The sequence below is a fragment of the Acomys minous genome (genome assembly GCF_964271855.1).
Source record: "Acomys minous genome assembly, chromosome: 12".
Lineage (NCBI taxonomy): Eukaryota > Metazoa > Chordata > Mammalia > Rodentia > Muridae > Acomys > Acomys minous.
In genome coordinates, this window is record NC_140493.1 from 88,412,690 (window position 1) to 88,440,594 (window position 27,905).

The 27,905-nt window shown below is 49.7% G+C and overlaps 1 protein-coding gene across 1 annotated transcript in view; it reads left to right on the forward strand.

Annotated features, from left to right (window-relative positions):
• Nucleotides 1-314: 314 nt before the first annotated feature.
• Nucleotides 315-27,905, forward strand: part of TTLL6 (tubulin tyrosine ligase like 6) — a 44,110-nt gene continuing 16,519 nt past the window's right edge. Inside the window, exons 1-10 of the mRNA XM_084749907.1 lie at nt 315-606; nt 10,199-10,413; nt 11,584-11,622; nt 12,242-12,360; nt 12,493-12,623; nt 16,178-16,334; nt 17,222-17,365; nt 18,174-18,259; nt 23,899-24,124; nt 27,076-27,251. Of these exons, the coding sequence (XP_084606033.1) occupies nt 503-606; nt 10,199-10,413; nt 11,584-11,622; nt 12,242-12,360; nt 12,493-12,623; nt 16,178-16,334; nt 17,222-17,365; nt 18,174-18,259; nt 23,899-24,124; nt 27,076-27,251 (1,397 nt within the window). The 5' untranslated portion in view covers nt 315-502. The remainder of the gene's footprint in view (nt 607-10,198; nt 10,414-11,583; nt 11,623-12,241; nt 12,361-12,492; nt 12,624-16,177; nt 16,335-17,221; nt 17,366-18,173; nt 18,260-23,898; nt 24,125-27,075; nt 27,252-27,905) is intronic.

Consider the following 27,905-nt stretch of genomic DNA (forward strand, 5'->3'; position numbering starts at 1 on the left):
CTCACAGGTATTCATATGCCTGATCTGTATTCTATTGATTTCATTCTTTCAACCCACTGCTCTCTCATCGAGCATAGAGAATCTAAAACCAAAGTAGGCCTCTTTTGCCTCTGACCTAAAAAGAGCAGAAACTTTGGACTGCGGCGTTAGGCCCGCGCCTATGTAAGGGGGAGTGCCCAAACGTCCAGACCCGGGGGGAGACCCCCCTCAGGGATGCGGGCTGGGAGGGTTGGGGCGGGGTCCAGCGGAGGAGACCAGCGGTCGCCCAGCGCGAGGAGCTGGCCTAGCCCGAGCGTCCTCCGCGTCTCCAAGGACAACCTTGACGCTACCCTCTGTGGGCGCGGCGACGGTTAAGCAGATTCCCGACCGAGAGGGCATGGCCGCCTGCTGCAGGGGCCAATCGAAAGCCTGGGAGGCCCTATATACAAAAATGAGGGCCGGGCGGACCCGAGGTTAGGAGGGGCGCAGGTTGGGGGTCGCCGTACCCGGAGTGTGGCAGCCAATGGGGGCATGGCTCCTTGCTCAGAGAAAGAGTGGGCCGGCTAGGATGATTGCAGGAGATCGGAGCCGCCCAGCCTGGGACAGCCGGGGCAGTAGCAACCGCGGGTAAGGAAGCTCGGAAGCTGGGTGCTGGCCCTAGATCGCCGCCTCCTAGTGCGGGCTCCCTAAAATCCTGGGTCTACACAGGGGCCACCCCTCTGCCTTCCTTAATGGCGTTCCAAGACGCCAGCCTCTCACCCTCACGAACCATAGGCTCTGTAGTAGTACATCACTTCTCTGTCCCTGGTGCTAACTGACGCTCATTTCCCGCCCTTGCGGGTTTCCCATACCTAACGCAGTCTCTTAGATAGCAAGCATCTTTGGGCACCACCCCGCCAAATCTCTTCATTTTTTCTTCCTTTGTCTGAAGAGTCATTTCAGAAAGAGAAGTTTGTTTTTCATGTCTGAAACAACCCTAAGACTCCATGGATGACTCCCATCTGCTTCCAGTCCCGCCCCCCCCACACACACTTTTTTTTTTTTTCCAGACAGGGTTTCTCTGTGTAGTCCCGGCTGTCCTGGAACTGGATCTGTAGACTAGGCTGGCCTCGAACACGGAGAGATCTTCCTGCCTCTGTCTCTGCCTCTCAAGTGCTAGGATTAAAGACACTACTGCTCAGCTTCCAGTTCTTTCTTTTGTCTTTTACTTTTTCACACCTCCCCCTCTCCTCCTCTAACCCCGCCACCGGGGCTCCCCACTCCCAGCCCCCACCCCTTTCGTCCTGAATGAATACTCTTCTCAGTCTTGAAAATCTAGAATTTGTGCCCTAGGAAAAAATATACCCTTTACATTCGGCAATAAAGTGTTTTGGTTTGGGTTGGGTTTTTTTTTTTTGTTTTGTTTTTTTGTTTTTGTTTTTTGAGACAGGGTTTCTCTGTGTAGCCTTGGCTGTCCTGGACTGGCTTTGTAGACCAGGCTGGCCTCGAACTCACAGCGATCCACCTGCCTCTGCCTCCCAAGTGCTGGGATCAAAGGCGTGCGCCACCATGCCTGGCCTTGGGTTTTTTTTTTTTTTCTTTTTTTAAATTTTTCTTTTTTTTTATTTTTTGAGACAGGGTTTTTCTGTGTAGCCTTGGCTGTCCTGGACTTGCTTTGTAGACCAGGATGGCCTCGAACTCACAGTGATTGGCCTGTCTCAGCCTCCAGAGTGCTAGGAATAAAGGCGTGCGCCACCACGCGCAAGCTGCTGTCATGTGCCAGGCGTTCCAAATGTTTTATCTAGTGTTTGTACCATTTCTAGCATCGTCATTGTTGTCTTTATTTTGGGTTGCTGGGGATCGAACCCAGAGACTTTGGGCAAGTGCGTCAACGCCGAGCCACCCCTCCCCCCACTTCTTCCTCGACAGTACGGTACTTATTTGAACCAAGTACTGTTTGAAGAGTGTTAGAAATACTAGCTTGGGGAGCTGGAGAGATGGCTCAGAGGTTAAGAGCACTGCCTGCTCTTCCAAAGGTCCTGAGTTCAATTCCCAGCAACCACATGGTGGCTCACAACCATCTATAATGAGATCTGGTGCCCTCTTCTGGCCTGCAGGTGTACAAACAGGCAGAGTGCTGTATAAATAATAAATAAATCTTAAAAAAAAAAAAAAGAAAAGAAAGAAATACTAGCTTGGTCTTTAGAACTACCTAGGGAGGTGAGTATTATCGTTATCCACGAGAAAGTAAGGCACAAAGAGGCCCCTGCCCAGTGCCACCGATGTAGACATCCAGAGAGTGCGAGGCACAGTGTCACTCTGCTGCCGCCCAGTTTCTTGGGATGCTGAGGGAAGAGAATTTCAGATTTGAGGTGAACCAGGGCTGAAGAGTGAGGCTAATAGTTTCCTGAGTGTTGTGGAGGAAACAGCTGGCTGGCTGGCTATGACCCTGACCTGAAAAATGAATCTTTTTTTTTTTCTTCTCCATTTATGTATTGAATCACTTCACAGCCTGATCCCAGGCCCCCTCTTCTCCTTAGTACCATCCTCAGAGCCCTTCCTCCCATCTCCCTCTTTTTCTTCTTAGAGAGGGGGAGGCCCCAAGGGGTATGGACCCAAGCCCGTACTTCAAGTCACAGCAGGACTAAACTCACGCTCTCCCACTGGGGCCTCCTAAGGCAAACCAGCTAGGGAAAAGGGATCCGGTGGAAGGGAACAGATTTCAGCGATGGCCCCTACTCCCATCGTTATAAGACCTGCATGTGGCCGGGCGTGGGTGGCGCACACCTTTAATCCCAGCACTCGGGAGGTAGAGGCAGGCGGATCGCTGTGAGTTCGAGGCCAGCCTGGTCTAAAAAGCAAGTCCAGGACAGCCAAGGCTACCCAGAGAGGCCCTCTCTGGGGTGGGGTGGGGGAAGACCTGCATGTGGATCATGTTGTGCATCTGTTAAATATGTGTGTGTGTGGGGGAGGTGTCTAGGCTCAGTCCACGGTGTTTCAGTCTCGGTGAGCTGCCAGGGGCCCAGGTTTATTGTCCTTGTAGGCTGGTTTACCACATTTGAAGCCGTCTCCACAAGATGCTCATCATCTTTGAGACTAGCCAATATGCGTAAGACTATGAAACCCAACCCCAGCCAATAGGAACAAAGCACAGCCCCGCCCCCGAATAAGAATAAGCAAATACACTCCTTGTCTCCCATTGGCTTGCTTTTCTGAACCTTGAGTACACAGAGATCTGCCTGCCTCTGCCACCCTAGGGCTGGGATTAAAGACAGGAGTCTAGCGTAAGTGTCTTCTGAGAGGCTTCATCCGGCAGCTGATGGAACCCAAACATGTGCAGAGACCCACAGCCAAAGAATAGGCTGAGCTCATGGGGTTCTGTGGAAGGGTGAGAAGAAAGAGAAATGGAGCTGTAAGGTTGAAGGACACCACCAGAACATGGTGGCGCACGCCTCTAATCCCAGCACTCGGGAGGCAGAGGCAGGAGGATCGCTGTGAGTTCGAGGCCAGCCTGGTCTACAGAGTGAGTCCAGGATAGCCAAGGCTAACAGAGAAACCCTGTCTCAAAAAAAAAAAAAAAAAAAGAAAGAAAGAAAGAACCTAGTCACCAGCTAGTCTCATTGCCTCCCCCTGGTGGTCAACACAGGACACTTTCATGTCTGCCTAGGACTTGGCTGGTTATTGGAGAAGAGTAAGCATCAGTGTACAGTGTTGTAAAGTCTCCTAGTTGGAAAAGTGGAAGGGATATTTCTTATGCCATTAGGAGAAAACAAAGACTCTGCTGTTTGTTAAGACATTAACAGCGCAACTTCTGGTCTTCTGTTTGGTTTTTTTTTTTTTTGGTTTTTCAAGACAAGGTTTCTCTGTGTAGTCTTGGCTGTCCAGGACAGACAAGGCTACACAGAGAAGCCCTGTTTCAAAAAACAAAACAACAACAAAAATATTGGGGAATTCCTTGAGTGTTTAGAAGACATTCTAAATCCATTCCTGAATTTGATTCCCTGCATCCCATAAACTGGGTGTGGTGGCGCATGTCTGAAATGCCAGAAATTGGGAGGCAGAAGCAGGAGGAAATTCAAGGTCATTGTCAAATGTTTAGCAAGCTTGAGTCCAGCCTGGGTTTAGCTGGGCTAATTCTAATCTTTTTTTTCTGATACAGGGTTTCTCTGTGAAGGCCTGGATATCATGGAAATCTCTTTGTAGACCAGGCTAGTTTGGAATGTACAGAGATCTGCCTGCCTCTGCCTCCTGAGTGCTGGGATTAAAGGTGTGCGCCAATTAAAATGCTTTTGGTGGGGACTATGGAGTATGGTTGATGGTAGAGCATGTGCTTAGCTTTTTTTTTTTTTAAGGGCCCTAGGTTCAATCCCTGTGCAACAAAAATGAACAGGTAGATAATTTTTAATTCAGTGGATGAATTAAAGCTGCTGAGTTAAGCAGCTTTTTATTCTAACTCAGAGTTGTTTGAAGGAAATACAAAACCCAAAGCAACCCTAAAACCGGCAGTGACACTAATGTGGGGTGCAGAAGGAGCAGAGTACCCACCCATCCACCTGTCCCACGTGAGGTCTGGGCTCAGTCCCCAGTATTGCAAAAGAAATCAAAGCAACAGACTGCCTGCTTACAGGCTAGTCATACGCAGAAACAAAACTGCTATGTTCAGAAGTGCATGTGGCCAGGCACATCACTGAGAGAAGTGGGCTGCATGAACACAACCAGGCCAGGCAAGGTGGCTCAGTTTATTTTATTTCTTATTTATTTATTTGGTTTTTCAAGACAGGGTTTCTCTGTGTAGCCTTGGCTGTCCTGGACTCACTTTGTAGACCAGGATGGCCTCAAACTCACAGCAATCTGCCTGCTTCTGCTTCTGGAGTGCTGGGATTAAAGGTGTACACCACTGCCTCAGTTTATAATTACAGCACTTAGGAGCCAGAGGCAGGAGGTTTGTTTTGAGTTCAAGGCCACTTACTGCTACACAGAGAATCCCAGGCCTACTCACCCATGGTCAAGGAAGAAAGAGGAGTGGGTGGGTGGAGGCCCAGAAGGGAAAAGGATCAGCCACCAAGCTTAAAGACCCGAGTTCAATCCCTGGTACCCGCATGGTGGAAGGAGAGAACCATTTTCAGCAAGTTGCACATGGGTGTTGTGGAGGGCAAAGGATATATGGGCATGCACATGCACACATACACATACCATAAAAATAATACATCCCGGCTCTTGTGGCGCACGTCTTTAATCCCACCACTCGGGAGGCAGAGGCAGGCGGATCACTGTGAGTTCGAGACCAGCCTGGTCTACAAAGCGAGTCTAGGACAGTCAAGGGTACACAGAGAAACCCTGTCTTGAAAAACCAAACCAAACAAAGCAATTTAATTTAAAAGTTTAGGTTTTTTTGTTTGTTTTTGTTTTTCGAGATAGGGTTTCTCTGTGTTAGCCTTGGCTGTCCTAGACTTGCTTTGTAGACCAGGCTGGCCTCGAACTCACAGTGATCCGCCTGCCTCTGCCTCCCTGAGTATTGGGATTAAATGTGCGGGCCAACACCACCTGGCTTCAAAAAAACTTTTTAAAAAAGGATGAGAGAGAGAGAGAGAGAGAGAGAGAGAGAGAGAGAGAGAGAGAGAGAGGAGCTAAGTGTGGTAGTGCAACCCTGCAATCTGGACACCTGTGATGCTGAACCAGCAGAAAGGTCCTGTCAGACTCTAATAGTATAGACTGAGGAGATAGCTCAGAGGGAAGAACAGTATTGTGAGCATGAGGGTCTGAGTCCTAGTGTGTCTGTAACCCCAGCACTGCCCAGCCAGCCCAGCTAAAATGGCAAAGCCCGGGTTCAGTGAGCGTTCTTTTTTCTTTTTTTTGGTTTTTCCAGACAGAGTCTCTCTGTATAACCTTGGCTGTCCTGGACTCACTTTGTAGACCAGGCTGGCCTCGAACTCACAGCGATCCGCCCGCCTCTGCCTCCTGAGTGCTGGGATTAAAGGCGTGCGCCACCACGCCCGGCCCTCAGTGAGCGTTCTTGTCTCAACAAATGAAGTAGTGAGCAACAGAAGACCGAACATTGACCTCTGACCTCTACACATGCATTCCTGAGCAAATGCACCTGCACAAATGTACACACACACACACACACATTAAAAAACTGCCAATTCTCTCAATTCTACTTTAAACACACACAAAGCTGGTTTCTGTGTTAAAGGCACTAACGAATGTGAAGGAAACATTAAGAAGAGATTCTTTTGCCAGGCAGCGGTGGTGGCACACACCTTTAATCCAAGCACTCAGGAGGCAGAGGCATCCCAGTCTACCGGAGTGAGTTCCATCACAGCCAGGGCTACACAGAGAAACTCTGTCTCAAAAAACCAAAACCAAACCTAAACAACCACCCCCTCCCCCCAAAAAAGCCGCTTTTAATTATTGGCATGAAGGAATGTTGACCTACTTTTCAAAAAGAAATATAAATCAATGTTTTTTTTTCTTTTCATAAGAAATGTCCATTTCCTACTTCTGAGCAACTATTTCTATTTACTGAGGACCATGGCAACAGCCACACTTTCCTGTAGGCTAGGAGATGTCTCTGCAGGCTTATTTGGGGTACAAGTCCACGGAAGGTAGTGGTTTAAGGAGACACTCTTTCGGGAACGTTTGGAGAGAAGGTGGCAGGAGTCAGCCTTGGGAATAAAATGTGTTGCAGAGTATGAGGGGAGAGAGAAAGCAAGCGTGTGTGTGTGTGTGTGTGTGTGTGTGTGTGTGTGTGTGAGAGAGAGAGAGAGAGAGAGAGAGAGAGAGAGAGAGAGAGAGAGAGAGAGATGTAGTGGCCCCACACCTGTAACCCTACCTCTTGGGAGCTGGAGGCGAGAAACAGCAACCATGGCAACCTTGGGCTGGTGGACAGGACTGGGGTTTGGTTTCCAGCAGGCACACTACCAACTATGCATAAGTTCACTTCCAGAGCATCTGCTGCCCTCCATCGGTACTGCACCTACACAGCACACAAACAGATGCAAACAAAACACCCACACACATAAAACAAAAACAGTTCGATCCGAAGAAAGAAAGGGACCCACACCACACTGCTTACAGCTATCAAAGGCTGTTGCTTGCCATTTTGCAACTGTTTCTGGTCCCGTCTAGGTGGCTCTTGTATCCTAGGTGACCTAGGACACAGGGCAGGCAGGGTAGAGGCAAGAAGACCACGTGAACCAGCTCTCCCTCGAGAAACACACGGGTCTGGACTCTTGCTCTATGTGATCTGTCACACAGGAGCGAACAGTTTGGCTTTGTTTGCAACAGGGTCTTAGTCTTGTATAACTTACACTGGCTTAGAATTCATGATTCTGCTGCCTCAGCCCCACAACAACTTTGCTCCTCTCTCTCTCTCTCTCTCTCTCTCTCTCTCTCTCTCTCTCTCTCTCTCTCTCCCTCCCCCCTCCCTCTCTCCCTCCCCCCCCTCTCTCTCCCCCCCTCTCTTTCCAGACATGATTTACTCTTACACTTGGGCAAGGCCCTAAAAAAGGTAAAGACAACCCAAGTTCCAGAGTTCAAATTCAGGGTCAGTTTCTCCCCAAGTTAACATTAACCTTTAGGTAAACGAGCCACTCCTGTGGCAGGGCTTGGTAAAGAAGAGCATTGTTGAAGGCCTGGGGTGGGCGTGGGGGTGGGGGTGGGGGGGGTGGGGGTGGGGGGGGTGGGGGATGAGACTGGTGAGACTGGTCATTTACGGTTGAGGAAGGGAACAGCCCAAGGCCAAGACTTGGTGTTCCCCAGTTCTCTCCAACCTTGCCAAGTGAGTGCCTGTTCACTTGGGAACCTTCGACCCTCTCGGTTGCCATGTTTTCCAAGAAGGGCCTTGGCCAAGTGCCACAGTTCTGCCCTCTTTCCCAGGCCTGGTGGCCAGCACTTACTCAGGACGTGCAGGTAGGTCGCCTTTGTGGTTAGAAGTGAGCAGTCAGAACCAGGTTAGGTTCAGGCAAAGGGCAGAGGGGGGCGTAAAGGTGCCCTGGCATCACCAAAGACATGGCTGCAGGGTACAGATGTTGTCTACAATTATTAGCAAGTTTGGGTGGAGACGGGAGAAGAGTCCTAAGAGATCCTGAGGCTCTGGTGGGGCTGCTATAATTGCCCGTTGCTGGATGCTAGTTAGCTAAATTGTTAAAATTCCCCCGGGATGTAACATGGTGAACTCTCTCTCTCTCTCTCTCTCTCTCTCTCTCTCTCTCTCTCTCTCTCTCTCTCTCTCTCTCACACACACACACACACACACACACACACACACACACACTGGAAGCTACATAATCTTCTGAGTCGTTCAATGCCTGGATATTGTCTTTTATTTGTTTTGAAGACAGAGTCTCCTGTAGTCCAGCCTGGCCTCTAATTCCAGATTCACTGAGGATGATCTTGAACCCCTGACCCTCTTGTGTTCACCTCCCACGTGCTGGGAATTACAGGTGCATGCCACCATGCCTGCCCCCGGCTGTTATCTTAAGAGAAGACTCACCCACAGACAGAATGTGGGTGGAGTGGGACACACCTGTAGTTCTCAAGTTTGGGGGGTAGGGATGAAAAAGGAGAATTGGCCGAAGTTTGAGGCCAGCCTGGGCTACATAGTGAGACGCTGTCTCAAACCAAACAGACAAACAAGAGACAAAAATAAATCCCCAAAGAAGCAAAAGACCGTCTATACAGGAATGCGTGTTTCTTTCTTTCTTTTTTTTTTTTAATATATTTTTAATTTAATTTTAATTTATGTGTGTTGGTGTGAGGGTGTCAGATCTTGGAGTTACAGGCAGTTGTGAGCTGCCATGTGGGTGCTGGGAATTGAACCCGGGTCCTTTGGAAGAGCAGACAGTGCTCAGCCCCAAATGCGTGTTTCTCGTCTTGCTTCTTCAAGAGACATGGGCTCAAGGATCCTCCTGCCTCAGCCTCCCTGGTAGCCAGACCCTAGCCACCACCCCCAGCTTGAAATGTGCATATAAAGCAAGGGTTGGTGTAATTTAGGCACCTTCCTTCTTTGGTGTGTTACATAGCCATTAAAAACCCGGAACGTGCAGCAGGATGCAGTGGCTTGCACCTTTAATCCCAACATTCAGGGAGGCAGAGGCAGGCACCTGTGAGTTCGAGGCCAGCCTGGTCTACAGGGAATATGCTGGTTATCAAGATGTCCGTGGTTGATGTCTACCCTCCCATTATTAGGGCCTCCTTCTTTTTTTTTTTCTTCAAGACAGGGTCTCTCTGTCCTGGACTGTCCTGGACTCACTTTGTAGAGACAGCGATCTGCCTGCCTCTGCCTCCCGAGTGCCGGGATTAAAGGCGCGCGCCAACACGCCCAGCTGTTAATGCCTTCTTTACCATGATTTCAATAATTATCTGAAAGATAAAGATATTTATTTGTAATAATTTAATGCAAAGGGGGTGTGTGGGCAGGACAGGTAGTAAGCAGCAAAAAGCCTGCGGGCAATCAAAGGCTGGAGAGATGAGGTTGGTGAGAGGTGGGAGAACGGAAGTGGAGCCACTGTGAAATGGGCCTCGTGGGCCATCAGAGCCTTGAGAATGAGGGATGTGAGGGGGCAGGGGTGTGTGTGAGGGATGGGGGGTGGGGGGCGGGGTAATGGAGCCAGGAAGACCTGGATTGCATAGAGAACACACTTATATACATAAATATATAATACGGGGGCTGGAAAGATGTCTCGGCAGCTAAAAGCATGTAGTAGTTTTCCAGAAGACCTAAATTCCATTCCCAGAAGTGTTGGGATTGGCCATCTGTCGATTTGCAACCGCCTGTGTCTCAGTCCATGCCTGCATCTTGCTGTGTGGGCACTGAATGAGGCACCGCAACAGTTAACAGACCTCAGCCCATCTCAGCTTCACCCTCGGGACTCAGTCCCTCAGCTAGGAAGGCTTGCAGCTTGGTTCTGAGGCCGTCTCCAGGCACGCGCACTCGCTTTAATAATGAGATTGTTTACAGGGTGGCACCACACTCAGCAGCTCGGCCTCTTTCTGAAAAGCCCAGAAGGTCAAAACCAAGGCCCGGGTTGGCTAAGTGAGTCCCCAAGGTTAGAGTCCTTGGCAAAGGTGGAATTAGTTCTCTGAGCGTGCCCCAAGGGTGCAGTTGGGGGGGATGTGTGTGCATTTTTATAAACTACATCCAGTTTGGAACCCTGGTCGTCCACCCACATGAGCAAGGGAAGGAGTGCCCCCTGCAGGTGGACCCACGTAACTGCTGTTCGCTCTGCCCTCTCTCCAGGGAGGGCTGGTGTTTCCCCAGAGCCTCCTCCGGGGCTAGGAAGATGCTACAGGGCCTGACTTCGGGAAGTGAGGAAGAGGTGGATGAGAGGGCGAGTTCCATAGAAGATCCAGAAGACCTAAAAGAACTTGTCACCCTGGCTTTTGTGAGAGAGAACACACAAAAGAGGCTTCAGAACGCCCAGCAGCATGGCAAAAAGAAGAGGAAGAAAAAAAGGTTAGGACTGAAAAAATGAGGATTTGAGGGCATGGAGGGGGGAGGGGCTGGCGCAGGGTGGGGGTGGGGGTGGGGAATCCGTGTTGAGAAGAGCAGGAAGGACCCAGAGGAAAGAGAGCCTTGGCTGACTAGAGGGAAAAAGGAGACACCGGGGTTGTCCAGTGTAGATCACATCGCTTTCAGTTCACATAAAAGAAGCCACGTTTTTTTTAGTGCTCTGTTTTATGGAATCCCATAATAGTGCATATATAAATGTATATATATAACCTGGAGTCACACCTTGTTCTAATTTTCGTTCTATTTGTGTTTACAATGTTCTTTAAGGACTGGGTGGGGAGGGAGCTCTTTGCTGAAGGAGTTAGAAAAAAATCCCTTGATAAATGCAAGCTCCTGTGTGTATCCTGGGGATTTCACATACTTGTGGTGTAACTGGACCACGGTGGCTTGCCAGCCCCGGCAGCAGTGTGTGCCTTTGAGTTCTGGGTTAATATTCTGCTGTGTCTTGGGGGAAAGCCTGCGTACTTTCTCAGTAGCTTCCTTTAGTGGGGAGAAGGAGAAGGCAATATTTTAGCCAAAAATATGCGATTATTTAAAAATTCCTGTCCTCGACGGGCTGATGGTGTAAAAGCACAGGGGGCCACTGGGAATGCGGCCTAGCATTAGGAGTGCCTAACTTTCAGGTGGGAGGCCCTGGGTTCAAACAATTTACAAACAAAATTATAAAGGGGGTTGAGGCAATGATTTTGTTTTTGGTTGGTTTTTGTTTGTTTTGTTTTGTTTTTTGTTTTCTGAGAAAGGTTTCACTGTGTAGCCTTGGCTGTCCTGGACTTGCTTTGTAGACCAGGCTGGCCTTAAACTCACAGCAATCCACCTGCCTCTGCTTCTGCCTCCCATATGCTGGGAATGGTGTATGCCACCACGCCCACCTGAGGTAATGATATTTAATATGAAGCCGCAAGCAGAATTAACCCTAACTGTAATAAATGAAGTATCAGAACTGTAAGCTCCTGCCACTCTGCACCCTTTGCACCCCCCCATTCTTAGTAATGTGGGTGGGCAGGCCCTGGAGGCTTAGTGTGGCAGTGGGGGCTTGCGTGTCTGGTCCCAGCCCTGTGTTCTGGCCAGGGCATCTGTCTGTCTTGCTGTGTGCCCTTTTCTCTTTTCCAGATGATTGGCGATCAATCTATCCAACTGCCGGTATGACAGCGGTGAGCATCCGTGTTGAAGGGATCTGTGACGGGGACCAAAGGATGAGGATGGGTCACTCCTATGCATGGCTGAGGGTGACAGGCAGCGTCTCCAAATCCTTGGTTCTCCTGGCTCCATAAACTGTTAGAGGAGACTGGAGGTCCCATCGTGAAAATCAAAGGCTTGGGCCACAGTGGCGCCTACGACCTGTAGCCTTGCTTATTTGTGGCGGGGGCTTCACTGTGTAGCTCAGGCTAGCTTGAGACTCAACTGTGTCAAATGTTGTTTTTCACTCCCCGATTCTGTTTAACCCACTGATTAAGCCTGGCTCTAGATTATGGCTAAGGACTGACTGACGATCAGGGTTAGTGTTTGGAGGCAAGCCAGAGGCCTGCTTCCTGGGAAAAGGGGGGGGGGGCGGATTAGCTCTAACATTCATCCCATATAGCCCCAGTCCAATAGCCTGCACTCTTTCTTTGCCCTGTTCGCAAGGCAAGATGGCTTCCAGTCCCGAGGAGCCAGCTCTCCTGTCCCAGTACCTGATCTGGGAACACATAGGAAAGGGACCTCAGACCGAGCTCGGAGCTCTTCCATGCTTCTTCCCCTCAGACGTTTTTTTCCTCTTCGACTCCTTCCCAGTGCGCAGGGCCGCTCAGCAGTATGGCCTGCGAGAGGTGGGTGACAATGACGACTGGACCGTCTACTGGACCGACTACTCCGTGTCGCTAGAGCGCGTGATGGAGATGAAGAGCTACCAGGTGTGTCCCTCCCCGGACACCTTCTGGCCCGAGGTGGCTCTGAAGGGAACTCACAGACGGCACTCCCGTAGCCCCGCAGCCAACTCGGCCCGGGGGAATTAATTGCTCACTGAACTGTGGCTTCCTTTGCAGAAAATCAATCACTTTCCTGGCATGAGTGAGATCTGCCGCAAGGACCTGCTGGCCCGGAACATGAGCCGCATGCTAAAGTTGTTTCCTAAGGACTTCCACTTTTTCCCTAGGACCTGGTGTCTTCCTGCCGAGTGAGTGACCACTACCTTCCATCTCTCCTTCACCTCCCATTGTTTTTTTTTTTTTCCCCCTCCCTCTCTCTTTTGCCCTGACTTCCCAGCTGGCCCCGCTCCCTTTACACATGACCCTTCTATATTTTCCTCTATGGTTCAGGAAGAAAAAGAGTAAGGGTGTGTCCAAGGCTGAGAAAACACAGGCTCTGCCTGTAAAATGAGATGACAGTAGGGGCTGGGTGCCTTGGAGGTTGGGACCCACAGTTAGGATGAAAGCTTGCTCTAACCCTGAAAGCTGTTGGATTTGAACTTGTTCCAAGCCCTTGCCTGTGAGAGTTCCTAAGGAGAAGAGTGGGATTGTGGTGGTCCCAGGGCAAGAGTGACCTCCTACCCTGTCCCATTCACTGGCATGGACAGCCACCAACCCTCCCTTTCAAAAGTAGACATCCGCTCCCGGTTATGTGCAAGCTCTCTAGATCCTGGCCCAAGGAGCGGGGTGGGGGTGGGGGTGGGGAGTGGGATGGCATCATTGTGACCTGCAGTACAGTGAGGGCTTGTGAAAGGATGGTGGCAGTGAAGTATCACCATCATAATTGTTTTCTTTCTTTCTTTTTCTTTTTAAAATAAATTATTTAATTTTATTTTATGTGCATTGATGTGGGGGGTAAGGGTGTCAGATCCCTCGGGACTGGAGTTACAGACAGTTGTGAGCTGCCATGTGGGTGCTGGGAATTGAACCCGGGTCCTTTGGAAGAGCAGCCAGTGCTCTTAACCACTGGGCCATCTCTCCAGCCCCAGGATTGTTTTCAAATGGACTGGAGAGATGAGTCAGCAGCTAAGGCGGCTTGCTGCTCCTGCAGATGACCCAGGTTTGGTTCCTAGCACCAGCACTGTGCGCATAACATACTTCCAGGCAGAACTCACGCATAAGGTGCCTTAAAACCCAAAAAGATGTTTTAAAAGAATTATACTCACACTGCAAGGAATCTCATCTTCTCCTCTCCAGCCAGTCTTCCCCAGACCAAGAGCCCTGGGGCTTACAAACGCCTTGCAAACACCTGGAACAGCCTTCAGGGCTATAGCATCAACTTCCAAGGAAATGTGTTTTAGCTGGGCGGTGGTGCAGGCCTTTAATCTCAGCACTCAGGAGGCAGAGGCAGGGGGATCTCTGAGTTTGAGGCCAGCCTGGTCTATAAGAGAGTGCGAGGGCAGCCAGGGCTATTACACAGAGACCCTGTATTGAAAAACCACACACACTAAATAAATAAATAAATAAATAAATAAATAAATAAATAAAGGAAGCATGTTTACCATTTGGATTTCCAGGCCATTGTGGAGCTGTAGAGTGTGGTACTCTGACTTCCCTCAGTGCATAGAGGGTTCCTCTGAGTTAAAGCATAAGGCAAGATGCATAGCAAGGCTGAGACACATGTAATCCGTTAATTCAGATTCTTTCCTTTCTCCCCTATTTTATTTCTTGAGAGAAGAGATCACTATATATCCAAGGCTAGCCCAAACCCTCAGTCCACCTGCTTCATCCTCCTAAGTGCTAGGGGTATAAGCACATACCACTAATTCAGTTTTTTTTTATTTATTAATATATACTGTGTCTGCCTGCAGGCCAGAAGAGGGCACAGATCTCATTATAGATGGTTGTGAGCCACTACGTGATTGCTGGGAATTGAACTCAGGGCCTTTGGAAGAGCAGCCAGTGCTCTTAACCTTTGTGCCATCTCTCCAGCCCCACTAATTCAGTTTTATTTATTTGTTTATTTATTTTGGTTTTTGAAACAGGGTTTCTCTGTGTAGCCTTGGCGGTCCTGGTCTCAACTTTGTAGACCAGGCTGGCCTCGAACTCACAGCGATCCGCCTGCCTCTGCCTCCCAAGTGCTACGATTAAAGGCGTGCGCCACCACTGCCCGGCTAAAAATGTACTTAGAAGAAAGAAGGAAACCAAATTAAAACTGAATTAGGCCGGGCGTGGTGGCGCACGCCTTTAATCCCAGCACTTGGGAGGCAGAGGCAGGCGGATCGCTGTGAGTTCGAGGCCAGCCTGGTCTACAAAGTTGAGTCCAGGACAGCCAAGGCTACACAGAGAGACCCTGTCTCGAAAAACCAAAAACCAAAAACAAAAAAAACAAAAAACCAACCCCCCCAAAAAAACTAAGTACATTTTAAAAAAGTATTTATTTATTTATTTATTATCTATTATTTATTATTTTTGAGACAGGCTTTCTCTGCAGAGCCCTGGCTGTCCTGGACTCACTTAGTAGAGCAGGCTGGCCCCGAACTCACAGAGAACTGCCTGCCTCTTGCTCCCACAACTTCCATTCAAGGGTGTTGTTTGCCTTCTTGTAGTCCTGGTGTAAATGAAGGTGTCACAATGAGACACTGAAGTGCAGGCGAGTAAGAACGTGGGGCCAGGTTAATGCTATTCTCAGGGTTCAAGCCAGGAGCTAAACTTCAAATCTCCTGTGTGTAAATCCAAGCCCAACTACCTGGAGTACTTCATATTCCTCAGCCTAATTTATCTTTTATTATTTATTTATTTATTTTCGTTTTTTCGAGACAGGGTTTCTCTGTGTAGCCTTGGCTATCCTGGACTCACTTTGTAGACCAGGCTGGCCTCGAACTCACAGCGACCCGCCTGCCTCTGCCTCCCGAGTGCTGGGATTAAAGGCGTGTGCCACCACGACTGGCTTTTTATTATTTATTTAGTGTGGTTTTCTTTTCTTTTTTTTTTTTTTTCTTTTCTTCTTTTTTTTTTTTTTTTTGAGATAGGGCTTCTCTATGTGACAGCTCCGGCTGTCCCGGAACTCACTCTGTAGACCAGGCTGGCCTCGAACTCACAAAGATCCGCCTGCCTCTGCCTCCCGAGTTCTGGGATTAAAGGTGTGCACCACGGTGCGCCCAGCCTCACTCTGCCCAATTTATATCATGTAGCAAAGGAACACATGAGCCAGGCCTCACTCAGGTGGTATATATAGATGGTGGAAATGAGGGAGAGAAGCCAATAAATATATAAATATATGGCTGGAGGTGGTGTCGCCTGGGTTTGAATCCAGTGTGAGTTTCCTTTAAGGCTCGATGGCTCTATCCACACCAGGACTTTGTCCCGTTGGTAGCTTCTATTTTCTGTTGTGCTTTCATAAAGAACCTCCTGGGGTTAGTGAAATGGCTAAGAAATGGTTAAGAGTACTAACTGGTCGCTACACAGAGAGACCCTGTCTTGAAAAAATAAATAAATAAATAAATAAATGAATAAAAATAAAAAAACAAAAAGAGTACTAACTGGTCTTCCAGAGGACCAAGGTTTGATTCCCAGCACCCACGTATATATGGTGCCTCACCAGCTGTCTGTAACTCCAGTCCCAGGTGTTCTGACACCCTCTTCTGGACTCCTCTGGCACCAGGCATAGTCACGGCTCACAGACACACACACACACACACACACACACACACACGCAGACAAAAACACCCATACACATGAAATAAATGAAAATAAAGTGTTAGTTTGCCTTGTTTTTGCTCCCAAGCTAAAAATGTGCCTTGTCTCCTCCCCGCTGTGCCAGCTGGGGAGATTTGCAGACTTACGGCAGGTCAAGAAAAAATAGGACTTACATTTGTAAGCCGGACTCGGGCTGCCAAGGGAGAGGCATATTCATTACCCGGACGGTGAAAGAAATCAAGCCAGGAGAGGATATGATCTGCCAGCTTTATATTTCAAAGGTACTTCCTCCCCACGTGTTTATTGGCCACAGCGGCCGCAGGCTCTGTGGCAACAGATTGTGAAATGAAGTCAGGGGAAGACAGAGGTGGAGACGAAACCGAGCCCGTGGTGTGCCCCGGATTTGATCAGATCCAGACCTTTCTGAGTCACAGTGTCCCTTGCCCCAGCAGTTTCCACCATTGATCTGGCCTCCCCGGCCCGACCCCTTTCTCAAACGGATGAAAGCTTGGTTTTCGGAGGCCTCAGCTCATTTAGGAGAAAGGGAGCCATCTAGGAGAGCTGGCGTTTCTCCCTGACTGGGTGTAGGGGGTGTCATGGACCACAGTGATACAGCCCACTGCAGGGAGGGTCCTTCTAGACGGCCCCTTGCAAGAAGGCTCTTAGAGAAGTGAAGCATCCCTGGTAACCATAGTAACCATGGATCCTGTTCTGGAAGTCGTCCCCCCTCCCGAATTACTTGGTTCAGTGGCCAAGATATCTCTTAGAGGGGGTTGCTTGCAGCATTCCATAGCTCAAGAAACACTGGGGGGGGGGGCCGGGGTGCACACCTTTAATTCCAGCACTCGAGAGGCAGAGGCAGGCGGATTGCTATGAGTTCGAGGCCAGCCTGGTCTACAAAGGGAGTCCAGGACAGCCAAGGCTACACAGAGAAACCTTGTCTCGAAAAAAAGAATCCAAGGCACAGTGTGGATTGGTGACATCCCCAAGGTCACCAGTCATGTCCTAGAGCCCATACCTCTTTCTCCTGCTCCCCACCCTGGACACGCCTGCTCTTGACAGCACTAGGCAATGCTGGAGCTGGCTCTCCGAGAACGAGGTGGGAGCGCCTCACCTGTGCTTGTTACCACCAATGCTCGCTTGTGTGACTTCTCTCCTTCCCACTCAGCCCTTCATCATCGACGGGTTCAAGTTTGACCTGCGGGTTTACGTGCTGGTGACCTCTTGTGACCCTCTCCGGGTTTTTGTGTACAAGGAAGGACTGGCTCGTTTTGCCACGACCTCTTACTCCCACCCCTGCACAGACAACCTGGTGAGCTGAGGGGACACGCTGCCTTCCCTTTCCCCTTAGCGTGATAGCATCCTCAGGCACTGTGGAACTGGCAGACATCGGATGAATACGTACTGTGCTCCAAATAGCACAGGTTTCTCATTTACTCCTCCCAGGAGGCCCTCCAAGACAGGGGCTATTACTCCCGTCTACAGATGGGATGAAAACTTGCAGAGCACAGGGGACTTGTCTGGGGTCACTCAGCTAGCAAGTGGTGAATGTAGGACTTGTGGCCAGGCCATCCTGACTGCAACACCGGAACTACAGCGCCATGGTGTTTCCTCTTGGCTTTTGGGCTTTGGAGACAGGGTTTCTCTGTGTAGCCTTGGCTATCTTAGACTCACTTTGTAGACCAGGCTAGCCTCGAACTCAGAGATCCGTGTACCCCTGCCTCCCGAGTGCTGGGATTATAGGCGTGCGCCACCACGCCCCACTTATCTTTTGGTTTTTCCGAGACAGGATTTCTCTATGTAATAGCCCTGGCTGTCCTGGACTCACTTTGGAGACAAGGCTGGCCTCGAACACAAGAGATCCTCCTGCCTCTGCCTCCTGAGTGCTGGGATTAAAGGGGAGCGCCACCATGCCCGGTGTGGAGTTGGAGTCTCTTATTCCAGCCTATGGGATATCTTTGACCTCCTGTTTGCCCCTTCACATGTCTATAAATCCCCCTTTTCCCTATCCCTTTAAACCCCAAGGACTATGGGCATGGGGTGAGGGGCCAGCGCATGGGGAGGACACAGGGGGCCTGTGCCTCGTCAGCCTGACCCACCGTCTTGGGTCTCTTTCCCAGGATGAGATCTGCATGCACCTGACTAATTATTCTATCAATAAGCACAGTTCCAACTTCGTTCAAGATGCTCACTCTGGCAGCAAGAGGTAAGAGGGCCGCCTGACTGTATTTTCATCTTGGGTCACAGGATCACTGCAAAGCCAGCTTTGCCTCTCAGCCCAGAACGGACTCTTCAAGTGAGCTCTCAGGGCTGTTAATCATTAAAAGGAGGCCATGCTGTAAACCCTGGGAGACTGGGAGGCGAGAGATAAACACGAACCGTTTCCCCAGCAGAACACATACACACACCAAAACGTACCTTGTAACAGTTGCCCTCCTGACATTTCCAGATCAGCAGACTTTATTGATTGCTAGGCTGCCAAATGAGGACTTGCCAGCTGTGATTCCTTGGTCTGTGGTTCCCTGGGGTGTTGCTCCATTAGATTTCCAACTGATGTGTCACCTGACCCCGTGGCCAGGCAGCCTTTTTCAGATTGGAGAAAAGAAGAGATTCCTAAGGGCCTCTCCCAGCCCCCGTGCCACCCCACCCCCCCATAAGAGGCATTTCTACTCATGTTATTGCTTCATCAGCTTGTGTTTGAGAGAAAGGTAGACCAAGAAATATGAATGTGGCTGGGCAGAGATGGGAAGGGCAGAGGGAGTCTCTGTGCTGGGGCAGGTGGCCGGCACCTAAGCATTTGTTGTAGGGTTTTTACCACCACACTGTGGCCAAAGGTACAGCACCCAGGACCTGGGGTGGAGAGTGGTGTTGACTCCGAGGTCTGCTTCAAAGATGAGGAAGCTGAGTCTCAGAAACGGGTTAAGTTGCCCAAGGTCGTACAGCCCTGAGTGATAGAGTTGGGTTGAACAGCTCTGTCCACTCTGCCAGCCCACGGGATGCATGAGTCAGGGAGGCGTGGAGCGTCTCAGCGCACGGGCTATTACTAGTAGAGCCTGCATGGAAGGAGACGGTCCATACGGCTGGAAAGATGTTCTGTCTTTGTGTGTTTGTATGTTCGTGTGTGTATATATGCGTGTGTGCATGTGTGTATATATGTGTGTGTGTGTTGTGTACCAGTGAGTGTCTAGTAGGTGCGTGTGTGTATGTGTGACCTGTGTTATGTGTGTATGTGTAGTATATGCTTATGTAGTGTGTGAATAAGTGTGTGTGTATATGTGTATGTGTAGTGTGTGCATGTGTATATGTGTGTGTATGTGTATGAATAAGTGTGTGTCTATATGTGTGTATGTGAAGTGTGTGCATGTTGTATACCAGAGCTGTGAGTTCGAGGCCAACCTGGTCTACAAAGTGAGTCCAGGACAGCCAAGGCTACACAGAGAAACCCTGTCTCGAAAAACAAAACAAAACAAAAAAATTCCCTAAAGGTTTTTGAGATAAATCTTTTTGGTTTTTGTTTTGTTTTGTTTTTTTTGAGACAGGGTTTCTCTGTGTAGTCTTGGCTGTCCTGGACTCGAACTCACAGCAACCTGCCTGCCTCTGCCTCCCGAGTGCTGGGATTAAAGGTGTGCGCCACCATGGCCGGCTGAGACAAGTCTGGATATGTAGCTAAGGCTGGCCTAGAACTCACTTTGTAGCCCAGAGTAGCCCCGAATTCCCAATCCTCCTGCCTCAAGTGCCGAGATTACAAAAGTGCATCCTATGCCCAACTTCAATCACCCTGTATTTTTAGGGAACACCAGTCCCATGTTGTCTGAAACTATTGTCACTTCTTCCTACCCAGATTGTGGATGCCATGGAGCCTCTTGCACTGGTGTGTGTTCAGCAGCCCTGGTCAGGGAGGCCTGGCATGTCACCCCCTCTTTGACGTTTGTCCACTGAGTAAGCCTCAACAAGCTGTGTTGTCTCTGAGCCTCCATTCCTGGGTTTTAAGGCACAGATAACGAAATAACCTGTCCTGCCCTGTCCTCCTCACGGGGTCCCTGTGAGACTCAAATGACACACTGCAGCCCAACATTTTGCTACTATTAGTTTTCTTTAGTCTAAGGGCTTTCTTTCTTTCTTTTTTCTTTCTTTCTTTCTTTCTTTCTTTTCTTTTTTTTCGAGACAGGGTTTCTCTGTGTAACCCTGGCTGTTCTGGAACTTCCTTTGTAGACCAGGCTAGCCACCTGGTCTAAGACCACCAGGGCTATTGCACAGAGAAACCCTGTCTGGAAAAAAAAAAAATCAAACCAACCAAACAAAAATATTGAAATCATAACATGGTTCAGGCCCTCAGACTCTGATGGACAGAGTGTTGTGGGGGCAACCGGATCAAAATAAAAATGTGGATGGACACTTCTGGGAACATTTCCCCCTCTGGCAGGACTGAATTCAACCCAAGGCCTTGCACATGCTAAACAAGTGTCCTAGCGCAGAGCCTATACCTCCTGCCAACCCTCAGATGACAGCCGCCAGCTCGTCAACTTGCCCTCCTCTGACCTCTCTGCTCTTGCCTGGGCCCCCTCCTCCATTGGAGCAGTCTTCTGCCCCCAGGGTCTCCACCCTGGCCTCTCTTGGCTCAGCCTCTCTCCCCTAGAGACCCATCTCTCAGTCAGTTCAGCAAGTGTGCCAGTGAGAGCCTGATTTTATGATAGAGCCACACCCACGAGCCTTTCAGCCATGCACAGATTAATCCACTTAAGAGGGCAGAGGCCTCCCAGAGGTCAGGTCTCCCAACACTACAGCATTGGGGGGTGGGTGGGTGGGGGGGCTAAGCTTCTAACACGTGAGCTTGGAGGGACATGTTCACCCCATAATATGTCCTGGCCTTCCCCTCTTCCTCACCCCCCAACCCCCCGCCAGCCCACCTCCTCATCTGCTGAGACACGAGCCAATTTTTTTCATGTTAACCCTCATGTTAACTCCTCAAAGTTGGCACCTGGGCCCAAGCCCACCCCGGGCTTGGCCCCCACCTTCGCCCCCACCTTCTCACTGGGGTTCCAGGTCAGTAGGAGGAACAGGATTCCAGTCAGAGAGGAAAAAGATAGAGAAACCATGAGCTTGGAGGGTGTCCGGGCAGACACTAGGCATCTTCATCTGCAGTGTGCTGGGCGCACAACTGGTGTTCAAGCGAGCTGCGTCACCCCTGGCCGTCGGGAAACGGCCAGGCAGAGTATATTCATGGTGACGGGCCCTGAGTCACCAAGAAAAGGTTATGTTGTGTTTTGTAACACGTGCTATAAGAAGTCAGGGAAGTGTGTAGTCTATTCCAGGAAATTTTATTTCCCAATTAGACAAATTAAATGCTTCCCCCGCCTTCCCCTCACTAGAAAGGCTTGGCTTCCAACAATCTGGAAAATGCACTTGTGCACATTTTGGCCTGACAAAGGCCGGTAGAGAAATGGCCTTTAGGTTTAGAGGCCTTTGCTTATCTGCCTTTATATAGACCCACCCTGGTGTTGACTCCTTGCAAGGTCCTTAGGCTTCCTGTGACAGAGGTGGCAGCTGCACAGACTGTCACTTGCCAGGCTGTCCCTCCATACAAGCTCCTCGGCCTGCAGGCGTGCTCCTTCCTTTTTGACTCTTTGCTGGAGCCCAGTGAAAATGGTTTTTTAAAAATAAATTTTAAGCCGGGTGTGGTGGCCCATGCCTTTAATCCCAGCACTCGGGAGGCAGAGGCAGACAGATTGCTGTGAGTTTGAGGCCAGCCTGGTCTACAGAGCGAGTCCAAGGTTACAAAGAGAAACCCTGTCTGGGGAAAAAAAAAGAGTAAAAAAAAAAAAATTTTTTTAAGACCGGGTGATGGAGGCACACATACCTTTAAGCCCAGCACTAGGGAGGCAGAGGCAGGTGGATCTCTTGAGTTCGAGGCCAGCCTGGTCTACAGAGCGAGTTCCAGGACAGCCAGGGCTACACAGAGAAACCCTGTCTTGAAAACAAAAACAACAACAACAACAACAAAAAACCAACAACAAAAAGACAAAATAAATTTTAACTAGAAATAATAATAATAATAATAATAATAATAATAATAATAATAATAATAGCCGGGTGTGGTGGCGCATGCCTTTAATCCCAGCACTCGGGAGGCAGAGGCAGGCGGATCGCTGTGAGTTCGAGGCCAGCCTGGTCTACAAAGTGAGTCCAGGACAGCCAAGGCTACACAGAGAGACTCTGTCTCGAAAAACAAAAACAAAACAATAATAATAATAATAATAATAACTAGAATTATACCATAGTGCCACAGTGCATGCGTGGTGGTCAGAGGACAGCCTACAAAAATCAGTTCTTCCTGCCCCGTGGATGTTGGAGGTCAAACTGGTCATGAGGCTTGGCAGTGGACTCTCTGACGGGGTGACCTGGCACCTCAGGCTTCCCAAGACAGAGGTTTCTGGATGTGGGGCTTTATGTTTAAATACTTTGCTTGGGACAGCTGGTAACTCTAGGTGTGGGAATGCCTTGGGGCCTCTGTCCTCTGTGGGCAGCCCTAAAGCAGGACTTTGCTTTTAATGTCCCCAGAATATCTCTTCAGACGACCGAAGTGTGACCAAGGGTCCTGTTTCTAAAGGTCACCAAAGGCTGAGAAACCACTGCTGCAGAAGCTGAAGCAAACCAGTAATGTGAGGAGCATGTGTATGTCTGCCTGTGTGTGTGTGTCTACGTGTGTGTCTGCATGTCTGTGTGCGTGTCTACATGTCTGTGTGTGTGTTTGCATGCCTGTGTGTGTGTGTGCATGTCTGTGTGTGTGTGTCTGCATGTCTGTGTGTGTGTGTCTGCATGTCTGTGTGTGTGTCTGCACACCTGTGTGTGTGTGCATGTCTGTGTGTGTGTGTGCATGTCTGTGTGTGTGTTTGCATGCCTGTGTGTGTGTGTGCATGTCTGTGTGTGTGTGTGCATGTCTGCATGTCTGTGTGTGTGTCTGCATGCCTGTGTGTGTGTGTGCATGTCTGTGTATGTGTCTGCATGTCTGTGTGTGTGTCTGCATGCCTGTGTGTGTGTGTCTGCATGTCTGTGTGTGTGTGTCTGCATGTCTGTGTGTGTGTGTCTGCATGTCTGTGTGTGTGTTTGCATGCCTGTGTGAGTGTGTGCATGTCTGTGTGTGTGTGTCTGCATGTCTGTGTGTGTGTGTCTGCATGTCTGTGTGTGTGTCTGCACACCTGTGTGTGTGTGTGCATGTCTGTGTGTGTGTGTCTGCATGTCTGTGTGTGTGTTTGCATGCCTGTGTGTGTGTGTGCATGTCTGTGTGTGTGTCTGCATGTCTGCATGTCTGTGTGTGTGTCTGCATGCCTGTGTGTGTGTGTGCATGTCTGTGTGTGTGTGTGCATGTCTGTGTGTGTGTGTCTGCATGTCTGTGTGTGTGTCTGCATGCCTGTGTGTGTGTGCATGTCTGTGTGTGTGTCTGCATGTCTGCATGCCTGTGTGTGTGTGTGCATGTCTGTGTGTGTGTGTGTCTGCATGTCTGTGTGCATGTGTGGATGCCCGTTCGTTCTTGAAACTCTCCATCCAACACCCAGCCAGCTCTTTCTTCAGCCCACAGGTGTTTTTTGTTTTTGTTTGTTTGTTTGTTTTTTTAGTTTTAGCAAGTTCCTAGGCTGTGTATCTGTGCCTACCCAGAGGTTCTGGAGGCTCTGGGCCAGTGACTCCTACAGGACCCCTCCCATTTTGATCCAGCCTCGGTGTCACTCTGGCTTCTGGGTGTTGGTCCCCATTGCGTCTGGAGCCTTATCATCTCCAGAAGTCTCTGGCTTTCACCATGCCATGGTGTTGGCTGATATTCCCCACCCTCACGTGCTGTTCCTTTCTCAGGAAGCTCTCCACCTTCAACTCGTACATGAAGACCCACGGCTATGATGTGGAGCAGCTCTGGGGGTCCATAGAGGATGTCATCATCAAGACCCTCATCTCGGCTCACCCAGTCATCAAACACAACTACCACACCTGCTTCCCCAGCCACACACTCAACAGCGCCTGCTTTGAAATCCTGGGCTTTGACATCTTGTTAGATCGGAAACTCAAACCCTGGCTCCTGGAGGTAGGGAAGATGGGTGTGTGATCTGTCCAGGTCCTGGGGTCTGCCAGCTTCAGGGGGCCTCTGCCTCCCGGCTTCACCTGGATTGTTTCTTTTGTCTTTCTTTCTTTTTTTGGTTTTGTTTTTCGAGACAGGGTTTCTCTGTGTAGCCTTGACTGTCCTGGACTCAACTGTTGTAGACCAGGCTGGCCTCAAACTCACAGAGATCCGCCTGCCTCTTCCTCCCGAGTGCTGGGATTAAAGGTGTGTGCCACCACCGCCCGGCTTGGTTTTTCTTCTTTCTTTTTCTTCTTTCTTTCTTTCTTTCTCTCTCTCTCTCTCTCTCTCTCTCTCTCTCTCTCTCTCTCTCTCTCCTCTCTCTCTCTCTTTCTTTCTTGTTCACCTGGATTGTTTCAATCTACTTCTTTCCTTTCCACGTTTAGCTGAGAAGTGGCCACCAGAGGGGGGTAGATGGCTGGGAATTAGAGAATTCCTTGTGCCTTCTTGAGGTCCAACCAGATTTACAGCTCCCAGGCACAAACTGCTCTGTGTTTCCAAGGGGGCTGTTCCCCCTCAAAACTTGGTTGCCTGTGATTGGTTCAAATGGAAGCCTGGGCCTCAAGGACCTGAGGCACCAGGTTCCAAACACCAGCAGAGAGGATTCCCTTGTCACAGAGTAGGGGAAGCCCATGCCATACTGTAGGTAGGAAAAGGAAGAGACTTCCGCGAGGCTTCCCTTCCTGATTAAATCTGTCCTCCACAGCCCTCTCAGGCTGCCCATCACGGAGGATACAGAGTTGTAGCTGGAGTTCCGGGGCTCTGCCCTCCCTCAGGTCCCTGAAGTGGGCATTGCTTGGAGCTCCCACCCCAAGGACAGAACGAGGTGGCGGCAGCAAGCCTCCAGAAGCTGCTGGGAGTCCATAAATGTCACACAGCACCTCTGAGCACTATGGAAATTTCTTTTGGCAGGAACTAGGTTTTCCAGCCTTCTTCATCTGTTTTGCCTTCAGCCCTGATTGGCTTCTAGAAAGAATCACTATGCTAATGTATTTTCATCTATTCCCCTCCCCCACCTCATCTCCCCCCCACCCCCCACTCTGTAGCACTGGCTGGTCAGGAGCTCCCTCTGTAGAGTAGCAGGCTGGCCCTGAACTCACAGAGATCCGCCTGCCTCTGCCTTCTGAGTGCTGGGATTAAAGCTTGTGCCACTTCCTCTGGTGTCCTTTTCTCAATTTTCTTTCCTCGCCCCCTCCCTGCCTTTTCCACTTCTCTCTTCTTCCCTTCCTCCCTTTTCCCTTCCCCTTGTTCCCTCCGATCTTTCTTCTTTCTTACTTTTTGGTTTTACTTGTTTGCTTGTTTGTTTGAAATTAAGAGTGCCGCTTTACACCACAAGCTATTCTGGAACTTACTGCATTGCCTAGGTTAGCCTCCAACTTGTTTTTTTTTTTTTTTCGAGACAGGGTTTCTCTGTGTAGCCTTGGCTGTCCTGGACTCGCTTTGTAGACCAGGCTGGCCTCGAACTCACAGCGATCCGCCTGCCTCTGCCTCCCGAGTGCTGGGATTAAAGGCGTGCGCCACCGTGCCCGGCTAGCCTCCAACTTGTGACAATGCTCTTGCCTCAGCCTCCTGAGGTGGATTTACAGGCATGAGCCACTTATGCCTGGCTAAAACTTGTCACTTGGACCTCTTTCTCCTACGCTGGTGTGGGGAGAGCACAGCACATGTAAGAGAACCCACACCCATGAAACAGAGGGCCTATAGAGAGGGAACTGCTCTTACTTTCAGAGGAGTAAGGGTTGAAATAAAGAGCTGGCGCTGTGAGTTCGAGGCCAGCCTGGTCTACAAAGTGAATCCAGGACAGCCAAGGTTACACAGAGAGACCCTATCTCGAAAAACAAAACAAAACAAAAAAGAAAGAAAGGAAGAGCTGGTGACAATGGTGGTGCAGCCTTTAATCCCAGCACTCAGGGACTCACTGTGAGTTCCAGATTAGCCTGGTCTACAGAGCTCCAGGCCACCTAAGGCTATAAAGAGAGACCCTGTCTCAAAAACCAACCAGTCGACCCCCACCTGGTTACCCTAGAGGGAATTCTACTTCCTGCTCTCCCTGCTTTTTGTTTGTTTGTTTTTGTTTATCTGTTTGTTTTGGTTTTTCCAGACAGGCTTTTTCTATATAGCCTTGGCTGTCCTGGACTCACTTTGTAGACCAGGCTGGCCTCAAACTCACAGTGATCCTCCTGCCTCTGTCTCCCTAGGATTAAAGGTGTGTGCCCAGTTCTCCCTGCTTTCTTTTCTTTTCTTTTCTTTTTTTTTTTTTGGTTTTTCGAGACAAGGTCTCTTTGTGTTAGCCTTGGCTGTCCTGGACTCACTTTGTAGACCAGGCTGGCCTCGAACTCACAGTGATCCGCCTGCCTCTGCCTCCCAAGTGCTGGGATTACAGGCGTGCGCCACCACTCCCAGCTCTTTCTTTTTTATTTTTATTTTTTTAAGATTATTTATTATGTATACAATGTTCTGTGGGCATGTGTGCCTGCCCACCAGAAGAGGGCACCAGATCTCATTATAGATGGTTGTGAGCCACCGTGTGGTTGCTGGGAACTCAGGACTTCTGGAAGAGCAGCCCGTGCTCTTTTTTTTTTTTTTTTAAGATTGATTTATTTATTATATATACAGTACTCTGCCTACATACACATCTGCAAGCTAGAAGAGGGCACCAGATCACAGTGTAGATGGTTGTGAGCCACCATATGGTTGTTGGGAATTGAACTCAGGATCTCTGGAAGAGCAGCCAGTGCTCTTAACCTCTGAGCCATCTCTCTGGCTCTCCCTGCTCTCTTAACAGTGGTTCCAGTCTCTCAGCTCCCTCCCACTCACCTGACCGTGGCTGTGAGGTGGGTGGGCCTTGTCAGTACCTGGCCTCACCGCTGCTGTCACACTGGTCAGCCCCATCCCAGACCCCTGTCTAATCATCACAGGTCAACCATTCTCCAAGCTTCTCCACTGACTCCAAGTTGGATAAAGAGGTAAAAGACAGTCTGCTTTACGATGCGTTGGTCCTCATCAACCTGGAAAGCTGTGACAAAAAGAAAGTCTTAGAGGAAGAGAAACAGCGGGGACGATTCCTTCAGCAGTGTCCTTCTCGGGAGATGAGGTACAGCAGTACCTCTGGCTCTAGGCAGCCCACTGGCTTACTGCCCTGCCCTCAGTAAAACTGCCTGTGGTCCCATTGTGACTGAAGACTACCAGTTGTGTAGCCTTTTTGTCATCTTCCTTGAGGCTTGGGGACCTTTTTTGGGAAGGGGAGCTATGTATTCATAAAAGGGGATTGAATGATGTCATTCATATGAAGTCTTACCTAGTACCGGGCACCGTAATTTGTTAGAAGTGGTTAAGGTTCTTGACTGTTGGGCAGTGAGATGCTGCTGATCCTCAGGAAGATAGGCAACCCTTATGTTAGTTGGGCTGGACAGCTCAGTGGCTCTTGGCGTCCCTGCTGTATAGGAAGCTTTGCCTGCTCCCTTACCTGATCTCTTCCTTCCGGGGGGCACGGTAAGGAAGAGTGAGGTCATCACGGCTCATAAAGGCGTATTAAGTCCATCCAAGGAGCCCACAAACGTAGCAAAAATATGAGCTGTTGTTCTCCAGAGAAGGGTTATGAGGACAGTGAATGAGGAGGCGGCGACAGTCGGCCTGGTGAGACTAAGCGTTGTACTCATAAAAGGAGAGAATTTGGTTGAGCTGTCAGACCCTTGTAACCAGCTCCTCTGTGCATCGTGACGCTGACTGTCCCCGGAGTGCTAGAACC